We start from the raw sequence: 22049 nt of genomic DNA, 5'->3' as shown, positions 1-22049 counted from the left end.
TGTCACAGCCCACAGCATAGCCTCTAGAAGGCACATCAGATCCCAGTTCAGTCTTCATACCCACCTACCCTCCCCAACTCCCGTCCACTCCTAGCACATCTCTTCATTTAGAGTCTTATAGTCAATTATTCTAATTAGGATAACAAGAGGGGAGTTTTCATTATATTTCATTACTTTGAGATAAGCAAACACTAAATAAATCACACAATATACCATATAATCTTAAGGCTCTGTTTAATATCCCTAGTACCTTAACAAGTTTTAATTAATTAAACAACTCAATAATATTACTATGCAGACAGCAGTCCAGCAGTGAGAGGGGTGCTATCCAATCATTTGCAATGAGTGACATATGTATGATTATCTACAAGTTGGCAAGAGGTTATATGTGTGTGCTCAATGCAAAGAGAATGAGTCTGTTCTCTTGAGGCTAGAGCAGAAGGAGGAGCGTACGCCTTGTAGCACTATAGAAATGCTAAATAGTAGTAGTAGTACCAAAGGTGGGGCGACGGTCCACCCCAGGTGCACGCTGTAAGGGGGTGCAGGGAGCAGCCGCATGGCTGTTGGCGTCACCAGTTCCCTGCTTCATCTGACATTAACTCCTGTTCTGGGGCAGGGAAATGACGGAGCCAATAGCCACAAAACTGCTCCCTGCACCCCCAGGAGGTAAGAGCGATGCATTTGGGGGGGGGGGGGTGGAGGTTATGCGCCGGTCATGTAGTGATTTGTGGGGAGGGAGGGGTGATGCACTTGGGGCACAGTGGCAATCTGCCCTGGTGGCAGCCAACCGAGGAACACCACTGGGAAGAGCAGAGGAAGACAGAGAGGTATATAGAGGAGACCTATAGGGACATAAGAACATAAGAGTAACCACATTGGGTCAGACCAGTGGTCCATCTAGCCCAGTATCCTGTTTTCCAAACAGTGGCCAAGCCAGGTCACAAGTACCTGGCAGAAACCCAAATTGTGACATCACTCCATACTACAAATTCCAGGGCAAACAGTTGCTTCCCATGTCTGTCTCAATAGCAGACTATGGATTTTCCTCAAGGAATTTGTTCAAACTTTTTCTAGACCCACTAACCGCTGTTACCACATCCTCCGGCAAAGAGTTCCAGTGAGTTGAGTGAAAAAATATTTCCTTCTATTTGTTTTAAAAGTATTAACATATAACTTCCTCGAGGAGGAAGGTCTCCTAAAAGGACAGCATCACCCTGGTGAAGTAGGACGTAATCCTGTAACCAAGACCTGCTAACCAAGGATTTGTCTCCAGGAGCTTCTGTCCAAGAGGGAAGGATTAGGACAGCTGTTGTAGTTGTTGATTTGATCGTTAGGCAGGTAGATAGCTGGGTGGCTGGCAGATGTGAGGATCACCTGGTCACTTGCCTGCCTGGTGTGAAGGTGGCGGACATCATGCATCATCTAGATAGGATTTTAGATGTGCTAGGGTGGAGTCAGTTGTCTTGGTATATGTGGGTACCAATGACATAAGAAAATGTGGGAGGGAGGTTCTGGAAGCCAAATTTAGGCTCTTAGATAGAAAGCTGAAATCCAGATCTTCCAAGGTAACATTATCAGAAATGCTCCTCATTCCACGTGCAGGACCAAAGAGGCAGGCAGAGAACCTAAGTCTCAATGAGATGATGGTGCAGGGTTAAGGGATTTAGATTTGTTAGAAACTGGGCAACATTCTGGGAAAGGGGACGCCTATTCCAAAAGGATGGACTCCACCTAAACTGGGATGGAACCAGGCTACTGGCACTAACTTTTAAAAAGGAGATAGAGCAGCTTTTAAACTAGAATGGGGGAGAAAGCTGACAGTTGTACAGGAGCTCATGGTTCAGTGTGGACCATCCTTGAATGATACTATGGAAACAGGACAGAGAATTCCCATAGAGAGGTTTCAACAATGGTGAAAGACAGCCAGGAGTGTTTAAGGGGAGAGCAAATTATTCCCATTAACGTCTAAGCAGCTTGTGCAAGGAAAAAACACAATTTGAAGTGTCTGTATATAAATGCTAGAGGTATAAAAAATAAGATGGGAAAAGTAGAGCATATGTGTGAAAAGGTAGATATAATAGGCATCTCAGAGACCTGGTGGAAAGAGGACAATTAATGAAATATTATATTAGCAGGGTACAAATTATATCTCAATGATTGAGTGGATCAAATTGGAGGGGAAGGGGGTTGGATTATATGTTAAACAGGGAACTGAGTCAAACAAAATAAACATTCTATATGAAACAGATAGTAGCGTGCTTCCTTATGGATAGAAATTCCATTTGTGAAAGGAGAGAATATACTAGTAGGGCTGCACTACAAACAGACAGATGAAGAAATGTTTACAGAAATTAAGAAAGCTGGCAACTTGGCAACAGTATAATAATAGCTGATTTTAATTACCCCAATACTGACTGGATCAATGTTACATCAGGGAGCACTAGGGAGATATACACTGTAATTCCTAGACAAGAGGGTGTGCTATTTTAGATCTAGTTCTTAGTGGAATTCAGGCAGGGGTGTGCTGGTAAATTTTTAACAACAGGCTCTTTCTCTGGACGTAGCCAGCTCTGCATTTGGAAATGCCACGGGTGGCGGGGGGGGGGGGGGGCAACACTTGCCTCTCTCTCCTCCCTCCCTTCGTGCGGGCACGCAAGGCATACCTTTGCTGGCAGCCAATAAATGGACTGCCACCACTCCCAATGTCTTGCTCTGAGTAGCATGCTGGAACTTCTCTCACATGCTCGAGAAGTCCCAGCCTGCTGCTCAGAGCTGGGAACAAGGAGTGGGGAGCAGCAGCAGTCTATTTACTTGGCTGGCAGGGCTCAGCATCTCCACCAGCAAAGTAAAAGAGAATTCAGCAGGGGGCCTAAGCCCACATTTTGAAAGCCAGTTGTTAAAGTAGCCATGGTGGGCCCTACTTTAACAACCAGCTCCCAAAATTCTTAAAAACTTAACAACCGGCTCTTGCGAGCCTGTGAGAGCCTGCTCCAGCACACCACTGAATTCAGGGCATAGTACAAGAGGGAAATGGTGTTGGGTCTGCTGGGAAACAGTGATCATAACATGATGAAATTTGAGCTAATATTTGGAGTGAAGCCACAAAAGAAATCTACTATAGCAGCATTTAATTTTCAAAAGGGCAACTAGTATAAAATGGGGAAGCTAAAAGGATCAGCTGCAATGGTTAGGACTTTAAATCAGGCATGGACATTGTCTAAAAATACCATCTGGGAAGCCTAGACCAGATGTATTCCACGTATTTACAAAGGTGGAAAGAAGAGCAAATGACAGCCAGCATGGTTAAAAGATAAAGTGAAAGAGGCCATCACAGCCAAAGGAACATCCTTAAAATAATGGAAAAAGGACCTGAATGAAGAAAATAAGAAGTAACATAAGCACTGGGAAGTTAGATGCCATTGATATAGAAGGCTAAAAGAGAATATGAAGAGAAACTTGCCAAAGAGGCAAAAACATATAGTAACAACTTTTTCAGGTACATCAGAAGCAGGAAGCCTATGAGAGAATCCGTTGGACTGTTAGATCATGAAGGAGCAAAAGGGGAGCTCAGGGAGGAGAAGGCCATAGCAGAGAGGTTGAATGAATTTTTTGCTTTGGTGTTTATGGAAGAAGATGTAAGAGATCTACCAGAACCAGAAATGGTTTTCAAGGATGATGATGTAGAGGAACTGAAAAAAGTCATGGTGAACCTGGAAGATGTACTGAGCCAAATCAACAAATTAAAGAATAGTAAATCACCTGGACCGGATGGCACGCACCCTAGGGTACTGAAATAACTCAAACATGAAATTGCTAATCTGCTGTTAGTGATCTGTAACCTGTCATTAAAACCATGAAGTACCTGAAGATTGGAGGGTGGACAGTGTAATGCCAATTTTTAAAAAGGGTTCTAGGGGTGATCTGTGAAATTACATACAGTAAGCCTGACCTCAGTGTTGGGCAAAATAGTGGGAACAATTATAAAGAATAAAATTACAGAACACATAGACAAACATAGTTTAATTAGACAAAGTCAGCACAGATTCAGCCAAGGGAAGTTTTGCCTCATCAATTTGATTCATTTCTTTAAAAGCGTGACTAAACATGTGGATAAAGGTAAGCCAGTTGATGTAGTGTATCTAGATTTCAGAAAGCTTTTGACAAAGTTCCTCATGAGAGACTCCTGAGAAAATTAAAGAATCATGGGATAAGAGGCAATGTTCTGGTGTGGATTAGGAATTGGTTATTGGACAGAAAACAGAGAGTAGGGTTAAATGGTCATTTTTCTCAATGGAGGGTGAACAGTAGAGTGCCACAGGGATCTGTACTGGAACTGGTGATATTTAACATATTTATAAATGATCTAGATATCAGAATGACAAGTGAGGTGATTAAATCTGCAGATGACAAAATACTATTCAAAGTTGTTAAAACATATGTGGACTGCAGAAAATTGCAGGAAGACCTTAGGAAATTGCAAGACTGGGCATCCAAATGGCAGATTAAATTTAATGTGGACAAATGCATAGTAATGCACATTGGGAAGAATAATTCAAATCATAGTTACCTGATGCCAGGGTCCACCTTGGGAATCAATACCCAAGAAAAAGATCTAGATGTCATTGTGGACAATATGCCAAAATCTTCTGCCTAATGTGAGTCAGCAGCCAAAAAAGCAAACAGGATGCTAGGAATTATTAGGAAAGAGATGGTAAATAAGACCAAGAATACTATAATGCCTCTGTATCGCTCCATGATATGACCTCACCTTGAGTATTGTGTTGAATTGTGGTTGTCACATCTCAAAAAAGATACAGTGGAATTAGAAAAGGTTCAAAGAAGAGCAACCAAAGTGATAAAGGGGCTGGAACTCCTCTCATATGAGGAAAGGCTAACGAGGTTAGGGCTCTTCAGCTTGGAAAAGAGATGACTGAGGGGAGATGTGATTGAGGTCTACAAAATCCTGAGTGGTGTAGAACAAGTAAAAGTGAATCAATTTTTTAGTCTTTCAGAAACTACAAAGACTAGGGGACACTCAAGGAAGTTACATGGAAACATTTTTAAAACAAATAGGAGGAAATATGTTTTCACTCAATGAATAGTTAAGCTCTGGAACTCTTTACTAGAGGATGTAGTAACAGCAGTTAGCATATCTGGGTTTAAAAAAAGGTTTGGACAAGTTCCTGGAGGAAAAGTCTATAGTCTGCTATTGAGATAGACACGAGGAAAGCCACTGCTTGCCCTGGGATTGGTAGCATAGAATGTTGCTACCATCTGAATGTCTGCCAGATACTTGTGACCTGAATTAGTCACTATTGGAAACAGGATACTGGGCTGGATGGACTATTGGTCTGACCCAGTATGGCCATTCTTATGTAATTTAATTGTCATAGCTGTTCAGGAATATCTTGTTTGTAACCTGTATATGTTCTTCTTTTTGAATCATTAAACCTAAGGTTTGGAGACTGTAGTACAAAAACATGAAACAAAACACTGAAGTATGCACTCAGGAAAGGATACATGCCGCACGAAAGACTCCTGAAGAAATTGCAGAGTCATGGAATCGGAGGTAGGGTATTATTATGGATTAAGAACTGGTTGAAAGATAGGAAGCAGAGAGTAGGATTGCGTGGCCAGTATTCTCAGTGGAGGAGGGTAGTTAGTGGGGTCCCGCAGGGGTCTGTGCTGGGTCCGTTGCTTTTTAATGTATTTATAAATGACCTAGAGATGGGAATAACTAGTGAGGTAATTAAATTCGCCGATGACACAAAATTATTCAGGGTCGTCAAGTCGCAGGAGGAATGTGAACAATTACAGGAGGACCTTGCGAGACTGGGAGAATGGGCGTGCAAGTGGCAGATGAAGTTCAATGTTGACAAGTGCAAAGTGATGCATGTGGGTAAGAGGAACCCGAATTATAGCTACGTCTTGCAAGGTTCCGCATTAGGAGTTACGGATCAAGAAAGGGATCTGGGTGTCGTCGTCGATGATACGCTGAAACCTTCTGCTCAGTGTGCTGCTGTGGCTAGGAAAGCGAATAGAATGTTGGGTGTTATTAGGAAGGGTATGGAGTCCAGGTGTGCGGATGTTATAATGCCGTTGTATCGCTCCATGGTGCGACCGCACCTGGAGTATTGTGTTCAGTACTGGTCTCCGTATCTCAAAAAAGATATAGTAGAATTGGAAAAGGTACAGTGAAGGGCGACGAAAATGATAGTGGGGATGGGACGACTTTCCTATGAAGAGAGGCTGAGAAGGCTAGGGCTTTTCAGCTTGGAGAAGAGACGGCTGAGGGGAGATATGATAGAAGTGTATAAAATAATGAGTGGAATGGATCGGGTGGATGTGAAGCGACTGTTCACGCTATCCAAAAATACTAGGACTAGAGGGCATGAGTTGAAGCTACAGTGTGGTAAATTTAAAACGAATCGGAGAAAATTTTTCTTCACCCAACGTGTAATTAGACTCTGGAATTCGTTGCCGGAGAACGTGGTACGGGCGGTTAGCTTGACGGAGTTTAAAAAGGGGTTAGATAGATTCCTAAAGGACAAGTCCATAGACCGCTATTAAATGGACTTGGAAAAATTCCGCATTTTTAGGTATAACTTGTCTGGAATGTTTTTACGTTTGGGGAGCGTGCCAGGTGCCCTTGACCTGGATTGGCCACTGTCGGTGACAGGATGCTGGGCTAGATGGACCTTTGGTCTTTCCCAGTATGGCACTACTTATGTACTTATGTACTTATGTCTGATGGCAGGATTGTACCCAGATAGTGCTTTGTAACGTGCCCCCTGGCAACCCCACCCCTCACACAGTGCTGTGATCACTAGTTGAAGCAAATTAGGTACCTCCGCCTCACATGCACCCTGTGTGGCTGCACCCTCCTTACAACCCTTAGAATGGACCTGCCTGATGTTCACTGGGGGCTGACACTCTTTATCCCTAGGTGCTGAAGGACTGCTATCATTGGAAATCAAGTTGTTTGGATGAAGTCCATTTTCACATATACAACCTATGTATGGTGCTGCATAGTGAACTCTGGGTTATGGGATTGAATTGGATGATCATAAGGGAAGAAGGAGAAATAAAGCAGAAACTGTTGAAGTGTAACAGATCGTCCGTAAGTAGGACAAACAGCTTCTCTCAGCTTTACCTTCTGTACTCTGGTTCACAGCAACTACAGCAAACCCCTGAAAGTTGACAAGTGCCAAGGCTAAAAATTAAATATGTATAGCCAAGGCATCCACAGTCACCCTTCTCCTATATTCTACTAGTACTACTACCGTGTTTCCCTGAAAATAAGACAGTGTCTTATATTAATTTTTGCTCCTAAAGATGCACTAGGTCTTATTTTCAGGGGATGTCTTATTTTCGGCGAAACACGGTACAAGCCATACCCAAATGCACCACACTAGAGAACCAAACGATTACACATACAAAAAAAAAATCCCAACGATGGCCCCTGATAGAGGAAGAACTAGGAAAAGAATGCGTTGCTTTGTGTTATAGACGTCCGGCTCTCACAAGGACACAAAAAAACAACCTCCCCTAATAAACCACAACACAGTACCATATCGCCATCACTACCTCCACACTAATGGGAACTGGGCTGGGTGGCTAGTTGCCAAATAGTGAGCTTCTGGTGGGAGAGAGTGGGCACCCATCGGGGCCAAACAAAAACTTTGCTAGGTTTTACTTTCGGGGGAGGCCTTATATTTAGCAATTCAGCAAAACCTCTACTAGGTCTTATTTTTAGGGGATGTCTTATTTTCGGGGAAACAGGGTATGACTTGTGAGGTGTACCCTGCTCTGTACATTTACATAAAAGGGACAGGCTCTACTCCATGGTGTCTACAATCAAATGTCACATAGGTAAGGCTAATAATTTCTAATCATCACATAACTATCACAGTAAAACATGTTTAACTTAAGAAGGTAAAAATCTAGACGAGGTAGGGTTTTTGGTTTTAGAAGCAATCTCAGAGGGGTGGGTTATAAAGTGGGGCTTGAGTATAGCCAGAGATAGAGCATAACACCAGCTCAGGAAAACCATTATAGGCACATGGACAGAAAACATGAAGTCTGCAGACAGCAGTGAAAGAGAAGAGCACAGACAGCAGCAGCTTCATCATGCAGAGGGCCATAGGGGGATATAAGAGAGGGGAGGTAGTGTGACGTTAGACAACAAATGCACTTGTAGGTGAGATGTAGCATTTGAACTGAATGTAGAAGTAAATACAATGTACGGCTGTGAGAAGAAGAATAGCATGACCATAATGATGTTGGGAGGAAGATAAGTCATGCAGCTGAACTTTGGATAGACTGTCACAGACAAGATGGGTCAGCAGTAGTTCAAGTGGGAGGTCATGAGAGCTGATCAAGTTTTGATAGTGTATTCAGAAAGGAAACGACAAATTATGGTGATATTATACAGAAAGAAATTACATGTTTTTGGTGTTGTAAATTGTTGCTTGCTGCTGGCAATCTCTAAAACAAGAAGACAGCTTTTTAAAAGATATGGGGGGTGGGGTGGGGTGGGAAGAGGGAGGGAAGGATGCTATTATGCATTAGAGAAGGAGTAAAAGGGAAATAAGCCTGATTGCGGGGGGGGGGGGGGGGGGGAAGAAATGCAGGATTGATGGTGTGTAGGTGGGGTGGGGAGGAGAAAAACTGGACCACTGATGGTGGGGGAAGAGAGGGAGAAGGAGAAATGCTGGACCAGTGGTGGTTGGGGTAGGGAAGGAGAAAAGCTGGACCAATGCTGTGTAGTGGAGAGAAGGAGAAAAGCTGGACCAGGGGTGTGTGGGGGGGGGGGAGGAGAAGGAGCAAAGCTGGACTATTGGTTGGTGGGTGGGGGTAAAAGCTGGGCTAATGGTGGGTGAGGAAAAAGAAGGAAAAAAGCTGGATCAGTGGTTGGTGGGTGGGTTAGAGGGAGAAGGAGAACAGCTGGACCAATGGGTGGGGCAGGATGGTGGAGGAAGAGGAGAAGGAGAAATATTGAACCACTGGTTGGACGGGGAGGAGACAAGCTGGAGGAGAGGGCATAATAGGGACAAAGGGAGGGAAGAGAAAGCAGGATTCTAGATATGAAGTGGGAAAGAGTGGGGAGATGCTGACTATTGAAAAGAATAGGAGAGATGGGGAGGAGATGCCGACTATGAGGAGAAGGAGAAGAAAGGGATGGGGGGAGAAGCTGACTATTGGGGGACAGGAGAAAAATGAGAGATATGCTGAGGAGATGCTAACTATGAGAAGGAGAAGAAAGGGATAGAGAGGGGAATGCTGACTATAGGAGAGAAGGAGAGAGAAAAGAAAGGAGAGAAGTTGCATTATTGGAATAGGGAATGAAGAAGGATCAGAGAAATGTTGGAGGGGGAGGAAAGAGCAGGAAAATGTTTGGCTACAAGAGTATGGGGTGAAAGAAGGAGAGAAAGAGAGATAAGACGCTGAGCTACAAAGGTGATGGGCGTGGAAATGCTGAACAACACGTGGGAGAGGCCATGAGAGGTTGTCAAGGAGATGAGAGAGAGAGAGAAGAGTGGTGAGAACAGAGGGTAAAATTGTGGTCATGGGGGGAGACAGAAGGGAATAGGAGAATGGGGAAGGATTGGAAATGGGAGAGTAGGGACTGAGAGAAGGAATGGAAAGTTGACAGGTATGTGAAAAGTTAAAAAAAAGGAGTTGGAGAACTGGAGGGTGAGAGAGGATGACATTTGAATGGACAGAAATGCAGAAAAGAAAGGGATGAAAGAGCTGAAAGGGAAAAATATGTCAGAAACATATATAAGAGAATAGAAGAAGACAGGAACAGCGAGGAGAAAGGACAAACAGAGAAAGTTGTCAGAAGACAGACAGGAAAACAGAAGAGAGAAACTCACTGGGACTGACATGATTGGAAAAATAAAATGCCCAGACAACAAAGGTAGGAAAAAAGTGTTTTTATTCTGAATTTATGAACTGGAATATGTTAGTTCTGGGAAATGTGCATTGTGGATATCTTTGTATTGTGTTCAATACAAGAGTAATTAATTTGTTTTTATTTTTCCAGGGTTACAGGCAAAGATGTCAGACGTAGATCAGCATTTTCAGCATGTCCCAAATCCAAATAGGAAATGTAGCCATTTTTGAAACAGCAAAACATCTATCTTTTTTTTTTTTTAAATGGCCACTTGCTAGATGGTTTTTGTGCTCTGTGCATTTATCCTTTTGGTCCATTTTTGAAAAAAAAAAAGTCCCAAGTGTAAAACGCACAAAAGCCACTGGGATGTAGGAGGAGCCAGCAATCTTAGTAGACTGGCCACACAGTCATCCCAGGAGAGCATCCCAACATGGGCTTACCGCTTGCTAAAAAGGAAGTACCGCCAGGCAGCACGGCGATAGTTCCCATCCCCCAGTGCACCGTCATATTCGGTGCTACAAAAATATTTTTATTTTTGTAGCGCCAGTATGTACCTGGCAGTAATCGTGCAGTGCCGCATGCTGCCCGGTTACTGCCAGGTTAGTATGGGAGCCCTTACCGCTACCTCAATGGGTGGCAGTAAGGGCTCCCCCTGAAATGGCCGTGCAGCAAGTGCTTCACTTGCTTCATGGCCATTTCCTGAAGACAAGAAACACCTATCTTTTAGCCACTGAGGTAAAAGGGGGCCTCGGTGCACGTCAAAAACACGCGACTATGCCAGCACAGACCCCTTTTTGTCGTAGCTTGGTAAAAGGGGCCCTTAGCTTACTAAAGAAACGCTTCTGGGGATGCTTAAAATAAAGTCATCTCAGTCAATAGTTTCCTGTCCTTCTAGATATCCAGGAATTCTCAAAGTGCTAGCAGACAAAGAAACTACAGAGGTGAGGAGCAGAGGTATGATGACAGCAATGAATGGTACTCACATGGCTGATTTGGCAAACACAGAGACTGTGTGTTTTCCAGCTTTGCTGGAGTCTCTCACAATGAAGCCTCCTTCTTTACCCTGAAAGAAAGGTGAACATCCTGAGTTGGAGACAGAGGAAGAGAGAAATGCATTCATAAATGTTCACATTTATACTACGACTTTTATCTAAACAGGATCCCAGCGGGCTTTACAGTGTAGGCTATATGTCAGAAAAATTCATTTGTTTTGGTATTTACTTATGATGACGAAACACCAATGTGCCTAGTGGCTGAAGCAGTGGGCTGAGAACCAAAGACCTTTTGGTTCAAATCCTCCTTTTCCTTGTGACCTTGAGTAATTACTTCATTTCCCTTGCCCCTCATAACCACTTTGATTATAAGCTCTTTGGGACAGGGTATTATGATCACCAGTGTACAGCACTGTGTAAATCTAGTAGTGCTACAAAAATAAGTAGCCATTGTGTTTAGGACTTGATCTCCTTTTCTGGTTTGTTGTGTAAGCGCAGTCAGCTTTAGGGTGGATGATGCAGCAAAAGGGAAAATGAGCAAAGCTAGCCTTCAAGAGCCACAGATGTGATCAGTTTCCAGGAGATATGCTGTGATACTTGGTCTGGGAGCCTGCTTCATTTTCATGTTTTGGTTATCCTAAAATTGGCCCTCTTTGTGGCTCCCTATTTCCAGTTTACTATCCTTGGCGTCGTGTTCCATTTCCAGAGCATGAGTTGCACTAAATCTTCCATAGGAAAGAGGAGAGAGACCAATGTAATTTTGCTTAGTGCTAAATTATATTTAAGAGAACTCAAGCCCAGGATGGTAATTAATTTTCCTAAAGTCAAGCACAGAGTCCAAGCAGAGATTTATGTGTTTTCCTCTTTGCTAGTCTACACCTGTTCCCTTGAAGTTAGAAATAACACACACCAAAGCATATAGGGTGTACCTATAAGTCAAAAGCACCATGAGAAGCTTTATGTAGTCAATGTCCTATTTTTCTTAAGCACTTCATACCTGCCAGTACATCTCTATTAAGGTTAAGGCAGTAAGCACAGTTTTAAAAATGCCAAAGTGTGCAGGCTGTTTTGCCTCACCAACTAACCGCCTACCCAGGGAACTTCCCTTTTTATTTAACCCAGAGAAAAGTTTGTGTGATGTGCGAGCCTGCAGGTGTTTTGTAATCAAGCCATTTTACTTGGATAAACAGCTAAGTGCCCTCTTATTTAACATATATATATATATATATATATATAGTGTTAAACCAGGGGTTCTCAATCTTTCTTCTGTTGTGACACACCTGAAAGACAAGGTTCATATAGTGACATACTGAACACTAAAATTCACAGCTGAACAAAGCACACTGAATGTTTCACTGTTTAACTGTACGTTTAGTATGACTTTGCCTATGTCATATCAAAAAATTGTATGCAACACATCAGTCCCAGATTTTTCACTTGCTATATAACAAAACAAATATATATTCAAATTCTAATGTCACCTCAGTAACAATCTATTTCTGTGGGAGTCCAGGAGTGAACTGAAGGAGGCCCACACATTTTCTCTCTGTCCCCCCCTCTCCCCCCACATTAAAATTCATTCTTTTGCTGGTGGGGATGCCCAAGCCCTGCCAGTCAAACAGGTCCACTGCCCGAGTCCTCCCTCAGCAGCACATCTGTTCCCTTTTACTTTCATCCTATGTCCCCTCATTCCAGAGCTCCCCCCCCTCCACACACAATACAAGCTGACCATAAAAGTGACTGGAACCCTTAATCTTCTAATCCAAAGTCAGGCACCTTCTTCATTAGACCTATGCCTTTTTTGGAGGGGGTACTGAGTTCCAGCACCTTTTCCATTGTCTGCTAAAATTGACCCATGGTCCCCAAGTTTTAAATGAAAGAGCTCAGGCTTTACACACCAATTCTACCTTATCATAGATTCTGTGACTGGTTGCAGGGGTCCTGGCTATTGTGGGGTGGGTTCCTCAGTGATTACCCCATTCCTGAAGGGTGACCAGGCATTTGAGTAGCGGCACCTTTTTTGCTAGAAAAAACGCACTGGGACCACACGGCCAAGCTACAAATCTTCACTGTAACTAAATGTCTACAGGTTTTCAGTTTAAAGAAATTGAGCTGTATGTGCCCATTGCTTCTCCTTTTCATAATAGCTTTCAGCACTAGGGTTCAACCTTAGCCCATGCCATTCACTCACCTCTTCTTTCAGTAGTTGCTCTGCTTGGCTCCTTGTCATATTTTTTGAGTACCATCTGAAAAAAAAATCATCTACTAGTGGTTAGGAAAGACATCATTAATGGAGCAGCCTGGGAAAAGTAGGCAAGTCAGAGACTGGTTAAAATTTAGCGCTCAGTTTTAACAGCCAAAATGAAGACTTCCTCCTAAGGAGTGAAAAGTACAGTGCTGAGAGTTTCTTAATCTGAGTATTTCTGTTATGAGGAGGAGGAGGAGGGCTGCATTAGATCTTCAGCACTATCACAAAGGCAGAAAATGCACATCAGTATGAAAATGCAGAAGGGCTGTGGCAGTTTCAGGGATATAAGACAGATGTACACAGCTGCCAAGCTACTCAGCTCCAGGAGGGAGACCTTGACCGATCCTGATTTTGACTGTGTTAGTTGTAGGCCTCCAATTTTGTCCATTGAAATCAGTGCTGTAGGTCCTCCTGGAATTGGTAACTTGACAGCCCTATATATAGCAGTATCATGTGTTGCAGGAGATATGTGGCAACATTAAAAAAAAGCAAAAGGACCCATATTATCTGTTTCAGCAGTAGGGGCGACTCAAGACAATCTGCCGCCTGAGGTGAGGAATGAGCTGCCACCCTGGCTCCTCCTCCTCTGCTGCCCCCCCACCCTACCCAATCTGACATCTCCTCCCTTCCTTCCCCAACCCCCTTCCCCGAATTACTTTTTCTTTTCTTTTTGAAAGGCAGTAGCGATTCCCATAGGCTGCCCTGCCGCCGGTCCCGGCCCCTTCTCTCTACTGCAGCCTGCCTCCGAGGAAACAAGAAGTTATGTCAGAGAGGTGGGCCACAGTAGAGAGAAAGGGTCGGGACCAGAGGCGGGGTAGCCTATGGGAATTACTGCTGCTGCTGCCACTGTTGCCAACACCTTTTAGAAAACAAAAAAAGAAAAAGCAAGTTCGAGGAAGGGGATTGGGGAAGGAAGGGCAGGGGGTGATGCTGCCTCAGAAGAGTGGCGTCTGAGGCCCTCGCCTCAGTTGGCCTAATGGTAGGGCCACCACTGTTAGAAGTGTACCAAAGAAAGAAAGGCACTTTATAGTGAGAGTAGCGGAGCCTCTCCTCCTTTTTCTTTCTGCTTTCTGTTTCATTCCATAACACACATTGATAGTTCCTCTAATTTATATTCCATAAAAGTGAAAATACAGAGTGCCACGGTCCTTGTCAGCCCCAGAAATCCCTGCTGGTAGCAGCTTAATGTGCTTAGTCCAGAACTGCCAAAGAGCTACAAGATGGGGAATTATTCAACAGAGAGGAGCCTATGGCTTTAACAAGTGCATTTTTGAAAGACTAGTTTCACAGCAGGGGTTCTCAACCCAGTCCTCAGGACACACCTAACCAGTCAGGTTTTCAGGATATCCAGAATGAATATGAATTAGCTAAATTTGCATGCACTACCTCCATTTTATGCAAATCTATCTCATGCATATTCATTGCGGGTATCTTGAAAACCTGACTGGCTAGATGTTTCCCAAGGACTGGGTTGAGAACCCCTGTTTCCCAGAGAACTATCAGAGCCCACCTACTTGGATGTGCATGTCCATGTTTATGTGCGAATCTCAAAAACAGTATTCCAGTCAGGACTCCCTGCCATGCCCTGAACATTTGGTGTAGATAGGTCTCCAAACACATAAGTTTAGGACACACAAAGACACACAAAGACTTAACCCTATTTTTCTTCCTCCAGAAAGTAAGCTAAAAAGGAACAAAAAAAATGGGGGAAAAGACCAAACAGAAATAGGAACAGCATCAGCCTAGCAACATAATATAGTCAATACCGGCAGATAGAGGCTCAAAGCAGGCAGAAATGTTTATACCAAAGCATGAGGAAACTAGGCAACACTGCACATTTACCCCAACCGCAGGCTTTGAGCATGTACTAGGTGCAGATGATGCTCTCTGGGATACTCACTCATACATTTCTAGAGGGTCTCTCGTCTCTGTGATGTAGTTACTGGGAATGTAGCCCTGTCGCCTGCAGGAGAAGACAGAGAACAGTCACTTACAGTAAACACTGTACATGGGAAATGAGGAGACAATGAATACTATACATTTACTTAGTTATATCATTTATATACCACTTTCTATAACCACTGCAATCATTTCATACAGTAAAAGTAATAACTCAAATTAAAAGAACACAAATACAAAATAATAACAAGTGTTAAAACACGTATTTATCCACACCTAAAACCATGGGAAACAGACACTCAGAATAGTTATTGGGAATGAGCCCTGGACTGTAATAAGATCCAAAATGGAAAAGGGGCCCAGGCACAGTACTGGAAAGAAGCTAAAGAGATTGAAGACAAGGCTCTGAGACCCTGACACTAGAAAAATGAAAGTCACAAAACAATATTATCTATTCTAAATGTGTGCATTCATATGCTTATTACAGAGCATATGGAAAATGAGAACCTGGGGAACTGGGCTTCATTTCTACTGCAGCTCCTTGTGACTCTGGGCAAGTCACTTAGGGCCTTGTATACTAAGCTGCTAGCATTTTAGCGTGTGCTAAGCTTTAGTGCACACTAACCGTATAGATGCCTATAATATTCCTATGGGCGTCTACACAGTTAGTGTGCGCTAATTTTAGCATGTGCTAAAAACACGATTGCACCATTGTAAACAGGGCCCTTAATCTTCCATTGCTCTAGGTACAATACTTAGATTGTGAGTGTACTAGGGACAGAGAATGTACCTGCATATAATAACTGTAAATCACTTTGTACCACAGAAAGGCGGTATATCAAACCCCATTACCCTGATAATCAAAGCCCTTTCTACAAAAAATTTTTTACCCAAGATGGAGGCTTTTTGGTTATTGCTCATCTTTTCTTTGGGTATGTGAGCACTGACACACCCACGGAATTTAGAAAGTATTTTTTATGGCAGGGTTAGGATGTGAGAGAACACTACGAATATCAACATGATAGCTTTCACATGAAAAAAATGTGCACAAAAAAAGACGCAAATTTTGTGCCGATACATTTTATTGTTGAATAATCACAGAAAAGTTCTGTGTATTGTGATAAATAAGAGGCTGTCCTAGCCGGGGCAGGCCACTAGATGGCGCTAGGAGAATAGGTGGAGGTTGCTAGGATCGGGGAGAGTCCTGGGATGGCTACAGGTGCAGGCGGTTATGGGCTGGGTCCTGTTTAGCTATTAACCACTTTATACCCCACCTGAGTTGTATAAGGAAGAGAGGAGAGCTGGCAGCAGAAGAAAGAGAATCCCCCTGGAAAGAACTGGCTAAACCCTATGGATTTGTGGTAGACTGTATGCTCAAGGAAGAAAAACAGGCTGGGGTAAGAAGTCCCTAAAGCATTAGTGTTGGACTGTGTAGCCTCAGTACTTAGAGGAACTGTGTGTTCAAAGAAAGGACTGTGAGTCTAAAGAAAGAAAGGACTGGGTGTCCAAGGAAGGAAGGACCGGGTGTCCAAAGAAGAAGTAGGGCTGTGTGTCCCAGTACTGAGAAGCAGGCTGCAAAGCCTGGGGTTAGAAGTCCCCAAGTATTGAGGTTAATGCTGAGCCCAGGAATCTGTGTGGGGAGGCTCAGTATGAAGATATGTAAATGTATAAAGTATTTAAGCTAGAAGAACTGTGCCCAGGGGCTGGAATAAAGTATTGCCTGAATATGCTGTTGGTAAGACCTGTTTAATTTTGCCTCTGGAGAACCAGGTCACCCTGAGCGTGAAAGGATAACATGCTAATCTGCATACAAATTTGCATACTAAGAACCAGCTCACCCTGAGTGGAAAAGGGGCCCAGGAGCTTGAGGTTGGGTGCTCAGAATGTTGGGAAGAGACTGTTTGGAGTCCTGTTCAGAGGCCATAGGCCAGTGAGGCCTGCTGGAGAGTGGGAGCAGAAATCTCATCTTCACAGTATATTCTGTTACTACTACTACTACTTAACATTTCTAAAGCGCTACTAGGGTTACGCGGTGCTGTACAATTTAACATGGAAGGACAGTCCCTGCTCAAGGAACTTACAATCTAAAAGACAGGTGTACAATCTAAAGACAAGTGTAGAGTCCGTCTGATAGGGCATACTATATTTCACGAAAGGTTAGGTGCCAAAAGCAGCATTGAAGAGGTGAGTTTTAAGCAGAGATTTGAAGATGGGTAGGGAGGGGGCTTGGCGTAGGGGTTGAGGAAGATTGTTCCAAGTATAGGGTGAGGCAAGGCAGAATGAGTGGAGCCTGGAGTTGGCAGTGGTGGAGAAGGGAACTGAAAGGAGGGATTTGTCCTGTGAGCGGAGGTTATGGGCGGGAACATATGGGGAGATGAGGGTAGAGAGGTAGTGAGGAGCTGCAGACCGGGTGCATTTGTAGGTAAGGAGGAGAATCTTGAATTGTATGTGGTATCTGATCGGAAGCCAGTGAAGTGACTTGAGGAGAGGGGTGATATGAGTATATCGGTTCTGGCGGAATATAAGACGTGTGGCAGCATTCAGAACGGATTGAAGGGGGGATAGATGGCTAAGTGGGAGGCTGGTGAGGAGTAAGTTGCAGTAGTCAAGGCGAGAGGTAATGAGAGCGTGGACGAGAGTTTGTGTGGTGTGCTCAGATAGGAAAGGGCGAATTTTGCTGATGTTGAAGAGGAAGAAGCGACAGGTCTTGGCAGTCTGTTGGATATGCGCAGAGAAGGAGAGGGAGGAATCGAAGATGACTCCGAGGTTGCGGGCAGATGGGACGGGGTGGATGAGGGTGTTAATACTGTGGCTGCCCCCATAGGTAAAAAAGCACTCATGGAGATTACTGAAATGTGGGAAGTTTGGTTATCTGCCCCTTAGGGTATACTGTATATGTGTATATACCGTCTATGGCTATACAATGCACTTGTATATATTTAACCATTAATGAATAGTCAGAGCATGGGCTCAACAAATCACAGGCACCAGATCATCATGGTGACTACAAAATTCCCCCCCCCCCCCCCCAGCACAGGTGTTCCGGTTTCAAGCATCTGCAGAGGAGAGAAAGGTCCTGTTCTGGGCGGGGCAGCAAACTAAAAGGTCAGGGTCAAGATCAATAGAACTGGCCTAATGGGGAGTCCTAGTGGCTGGTAGCTAGTTAGGGTGTAAAGACTACCTTGCTGAGGAAGGGGGTTGAAGACTAGTTGGAGGATATGGAACAAAACCAAGCAGATCAGATGAATGGTCAAACCAAATCTTTTATTAGAGATACAAAACCTAAAATGCCTGACAAAGGTCATGCTGACAAAAATCCAGTAGGTAAACATGCAGTGCTTAATAAATAAATCTACACAATCTGTAATTGTATCAAATACAATCCAGTGACACAGCATAGCATACAACTTCAGCATAAGAAATAAGACACATTATCTAAGTGGTGTTCACTAAGCACATCACCACCTTAATTAGACTTAAAAAAAAAAAAAAAAACCACCACAGCCAAATTAGTATTTTCTAACATTAATTTTTCATTTATCATTTTTTCTAATACATTAGTGTTGTTTCTAATAGTAATTTGGCTGTGGTGTTTTGTTTTTAGTCAGCATGTCACATATTTCCCAGCACTATTGATGTTCCAGTTTTTGTGGATGATGGGGTAATTACTGTCTCATCATTGAGGTCTGTGTGATGTTTTATTTAATATGGTGAGAGTTCAAAACTAATACAAAATCTATCTTGTCACTTGCGATTTACTTTTCATTTATTTAATATGGTGTACATGTCACATTATTTTAAACATTTTACCTGCTCATGTTATGTTTTTTTTAAAATTTGTTTTGCATGTCACGGTAGCTTATTCATTCATTTATGTATTTATATATATATGTCTTTTGTTTTTATCATTTGTATTGATATATGTTATTTTTTAGCCCTGCCGGAGTCCTTATTGCTTGTTTTGGCATTTTAGGTTTTGTATCCCTAATAAAAGATTTGGCTTGATCATTCATCTGATCAGCTTGTTTTTGTTTCACATTGGAATTTGTGGATCGATTGCCCTGTTGCTTTTTGGGACCTTCCTAGTTGGAGGATATGGCTGGGTAGATGGGGGACAGGGATTAAGTGGGATTGGTGTCTGGGTGGTACGAGTCAGGTAGATGGGGGGGGGGGGGGGGGGGTGCAATTGGAAGAGGAAGATTGGTGAGGAAGATGGATGAAAGAGAGACTGTATGATGACAACATGGGGTGATGAAAGAGCTAGCCTGAGTGACATGAGGATGGATGGGCAGGATGAGGGACAGCACAAGAGACAGGATGATGACAATGTGGGGGCTGAGAGAGTGATACTGGGTGACAACAGCATGAGGAACATGAATGAGAGCGCAAGAGAATAGATGACAAAGTAGAAGATGAGACGACACATGGGAGTGACTGAGTGACGGTAGGGGGATCAGAGAATGGGCAGGGGGCAGGGAAGGCAGGTTGCTGACTCTGTATTTCTGCCACTGTCCTGTAGTGGTGCCTTAAGACTCCAATTTACTAAGATTTCTTTTCCATTAGACATGGAATGGAAAAACAGACTCAGTCAATTAGGCCCTTAAAGAAGGTATAGTAGACCTTGACTTTTCTAAACTTTGGTGAAGACAACAGTGAGGGTGAAAAGTCTCAGTTACTGACTGCAAACGTTTGGGTCTGAATCCTAAATTCAAAGAAAATGTGTCAGGGTGTGCTCAGTGTATGTGTATCTGTCTCCATGTTTGTTTTAGTTTATCTGTACAGGTTTACTATACCTTCTGTTCTAGTGTCTCTCCTTTATGACATGACTATGAGAAAGTAAGCAGCAATGTGACTGGATAAAAGATGGGTAGACTATTTAGGTGGGGGGGGGGGCAGAGTTTTGAGTAGCCTAAATACTTACAAAGTACATGATTACTTTTAATGTGTGCGAACCCCCCTCCCCCTTGTAAGGTGGGTTTTAATGAGATTAAGGAGAGAAAAGAAATCTTGGTAAAGTGCTTTTAAAATACAAACAGGTTTATTCTTTCTAAGGTGAACTGTCAGTTTGCTTGCCTTGGTGGAAGCTACACAGGAAGGTAGCTGATTGAACTTTTACATTTTGCAGGAGGGGGGATGGGTCCTTCAGCGCTTCCTGCATGCAAATGAGGGAAAACAGGTTGATGAGAGCATTTCCACACACTTTGAGGGAATTAATTCACTTAAATTAATAAAGCTTGTGTGACCGACTGTGCCTACACACTGTATGGAGAGAGCTGAATCAAACTGAGGGAAATAAAAACCTGCTCCTCGTGCGTTTAGGGGGGAGGGCGACTGAAGGCATGAACAGTAAAGAGGATTTGAGAGAAAGGTATGGTAAAAAGCTAGACTCATACTGAACCATGTGTATGAATCTGGAATGGATGGATGTGGAGATTGCTGTCTAACAGGGAAACCCTAGAACTGCTGATTACAGAGCCTTGATAAAGGTTGGTAAATCTAAATCCCAGCAGGGAAAGCACTTTTAGAGGCTTTTCTGAAGACACGGAAAGCAGAAGCCCTGGGAGCTGGGTTCAAGGCTAGGAAGCCTTTTAGCGCAGCTCAGGGAAGAAGACGGAGCAGAAGCCCTTGGGAGCAGGCACAACTCGGAGAATAAAATGGCTTGCAGGGGCACTATCAGTGCCTAGGGCTGAGAAGAGCAGAGGCAGCCCTCTAGTGGGGAAACCTGGAACTGGCAGTTGCAGAGCCCTCTTAAGGGCTAGTAATCCTAAACCCCAGCAGGAAGACGTCCCCAGAGGCTCCTCTTGAAGAGAGGACCAGCGAAGGTAAGTGCTGGGGTGCATCTGCACTAGGGGCCCAGAGAGGAAGGACAGCAGGCTCTCAGAGCCTTGGGATATTCCAGGAAACAGCAGCGGGGCCAGCCACCAGCCCAAGAAGCTTTCAGCAGGAGAGGTGAGATGTGAGAGGGCTGGGAGTGGGTAGACTTGAAGGGAAGGAGGGAAGGAACCTAGGCCACTCAGCCACACCCACACACTAATCTGACTAGGCAGCAAGGAAGAGCTTACAGTGCTATCTAGGCAAGCCAAACTGATAGGGACTAAGCCATGGGTGAAGGACCAAATCATTGACTCTGAATACCTAAGCCCAAGATTGACTGTTGATTGTAGAAGGCATACATTGAAATAGTATTTGTTTTAAAAGGTTGTCATTATATTTGGTTTGTTTGTGATTGCTAAAGAAAGTCAAGAGCAACAGACTCTATGGATATGGTGTATAAAAACTGAATAATGGTAGCCATATATATAGATTTGTGTACGTAGTTAAATAAAGCTTGTTAATTTATTAGCCGACCCTGTTTACAGCATTTTTTTACTATTGTTCCTGGGGGGAGAAGAGGGTAATCCCACCCACCAACACTTGTCTTCTCTAGGTGGAGGCACCCAGCGTCATAGTGAGTAAGGGATCGACGGAGACTGCTTTCGGGTGGATCCAGTTAGGCCGGGCCCCCGAATCCAGTAGTGCCAAGCAAGGGGACATTACATGTGCATTTTGTAGCTGAGTTTGCAAAGGGAAGGAGCCCAGGTAGTTCACGTTTGAAAATAAGCCAGCATATGTACTGAAAGTGCCAGTTCATTGCACCAGCTATTTCTGCAGGTAGGGAGAGAAGCTAAAGATAGTCCATACACTTTTTAACATACCAAGCGTACAGGCTGTTTTACCTCTCCAACCTAAATGCATGCCCAGGAGATACCTCTTTTTATTTATTCTAACTCCTTCTCCAACATCTCAGCAGTGACATATGACTCCATCCACTGGTTTGGGAAAAAGTGTATATCACTCCACCAGTGGGTGCTCCTGCTTAATGGAATTGACAGGTATCCATACTCATGTGAGGGCAGGAGTACAGAGATCGGTAGCCTGGGGAGCAACTGGGTACAAGGAGTTAAACTGCAGAACTGCACACAGTGCTGTAGAACTCCTACTTCAGCAAAGAGGTGACAGATGAACCTGCAAA

General features: G+C 43.6%; 1 protein-coding gene across 1 annotated transcript in view; it reads right to left on the bottom strand.

Annotated features, from left to right (window-relative positions):
• BTK (Bruton tyrosine kinase) overlaps window positions 1–22049 on the bottom strand; it is a 126136-nt gene that overhangs the window by 14197 nt on the left and 89890 nt on the right. Inside the window, 3 exon segments of the mRNA XM_030209734.1 lie at window positions 10882–10961; window positions 13082–13136; window positions 15039–15101. Coding sequence (XP_030065594.1) covers window positions 10882–10961; window positions 13082–13136; window positions 15039–15101 — 198 coding nt within the window.

This window comes from Microcaecilia unicolor, chromosome 7 (genome assembly GCF_901765095.1).
Source record: "Microcaecilia unicolor chromosome 7, aMicUni1.1, whole genome shotgun sequence".
NCBI lineage: Eukaryota > Metazoa > Chordata > Amphibia > Gymnophiona > Siphonopidae > Microcaecilia > Microcaecilia unicolor.
Note: the sequence above shows the minus strand (reverse complement) of the source record. Positions and strands in the feature narration are given on the sequence as shown.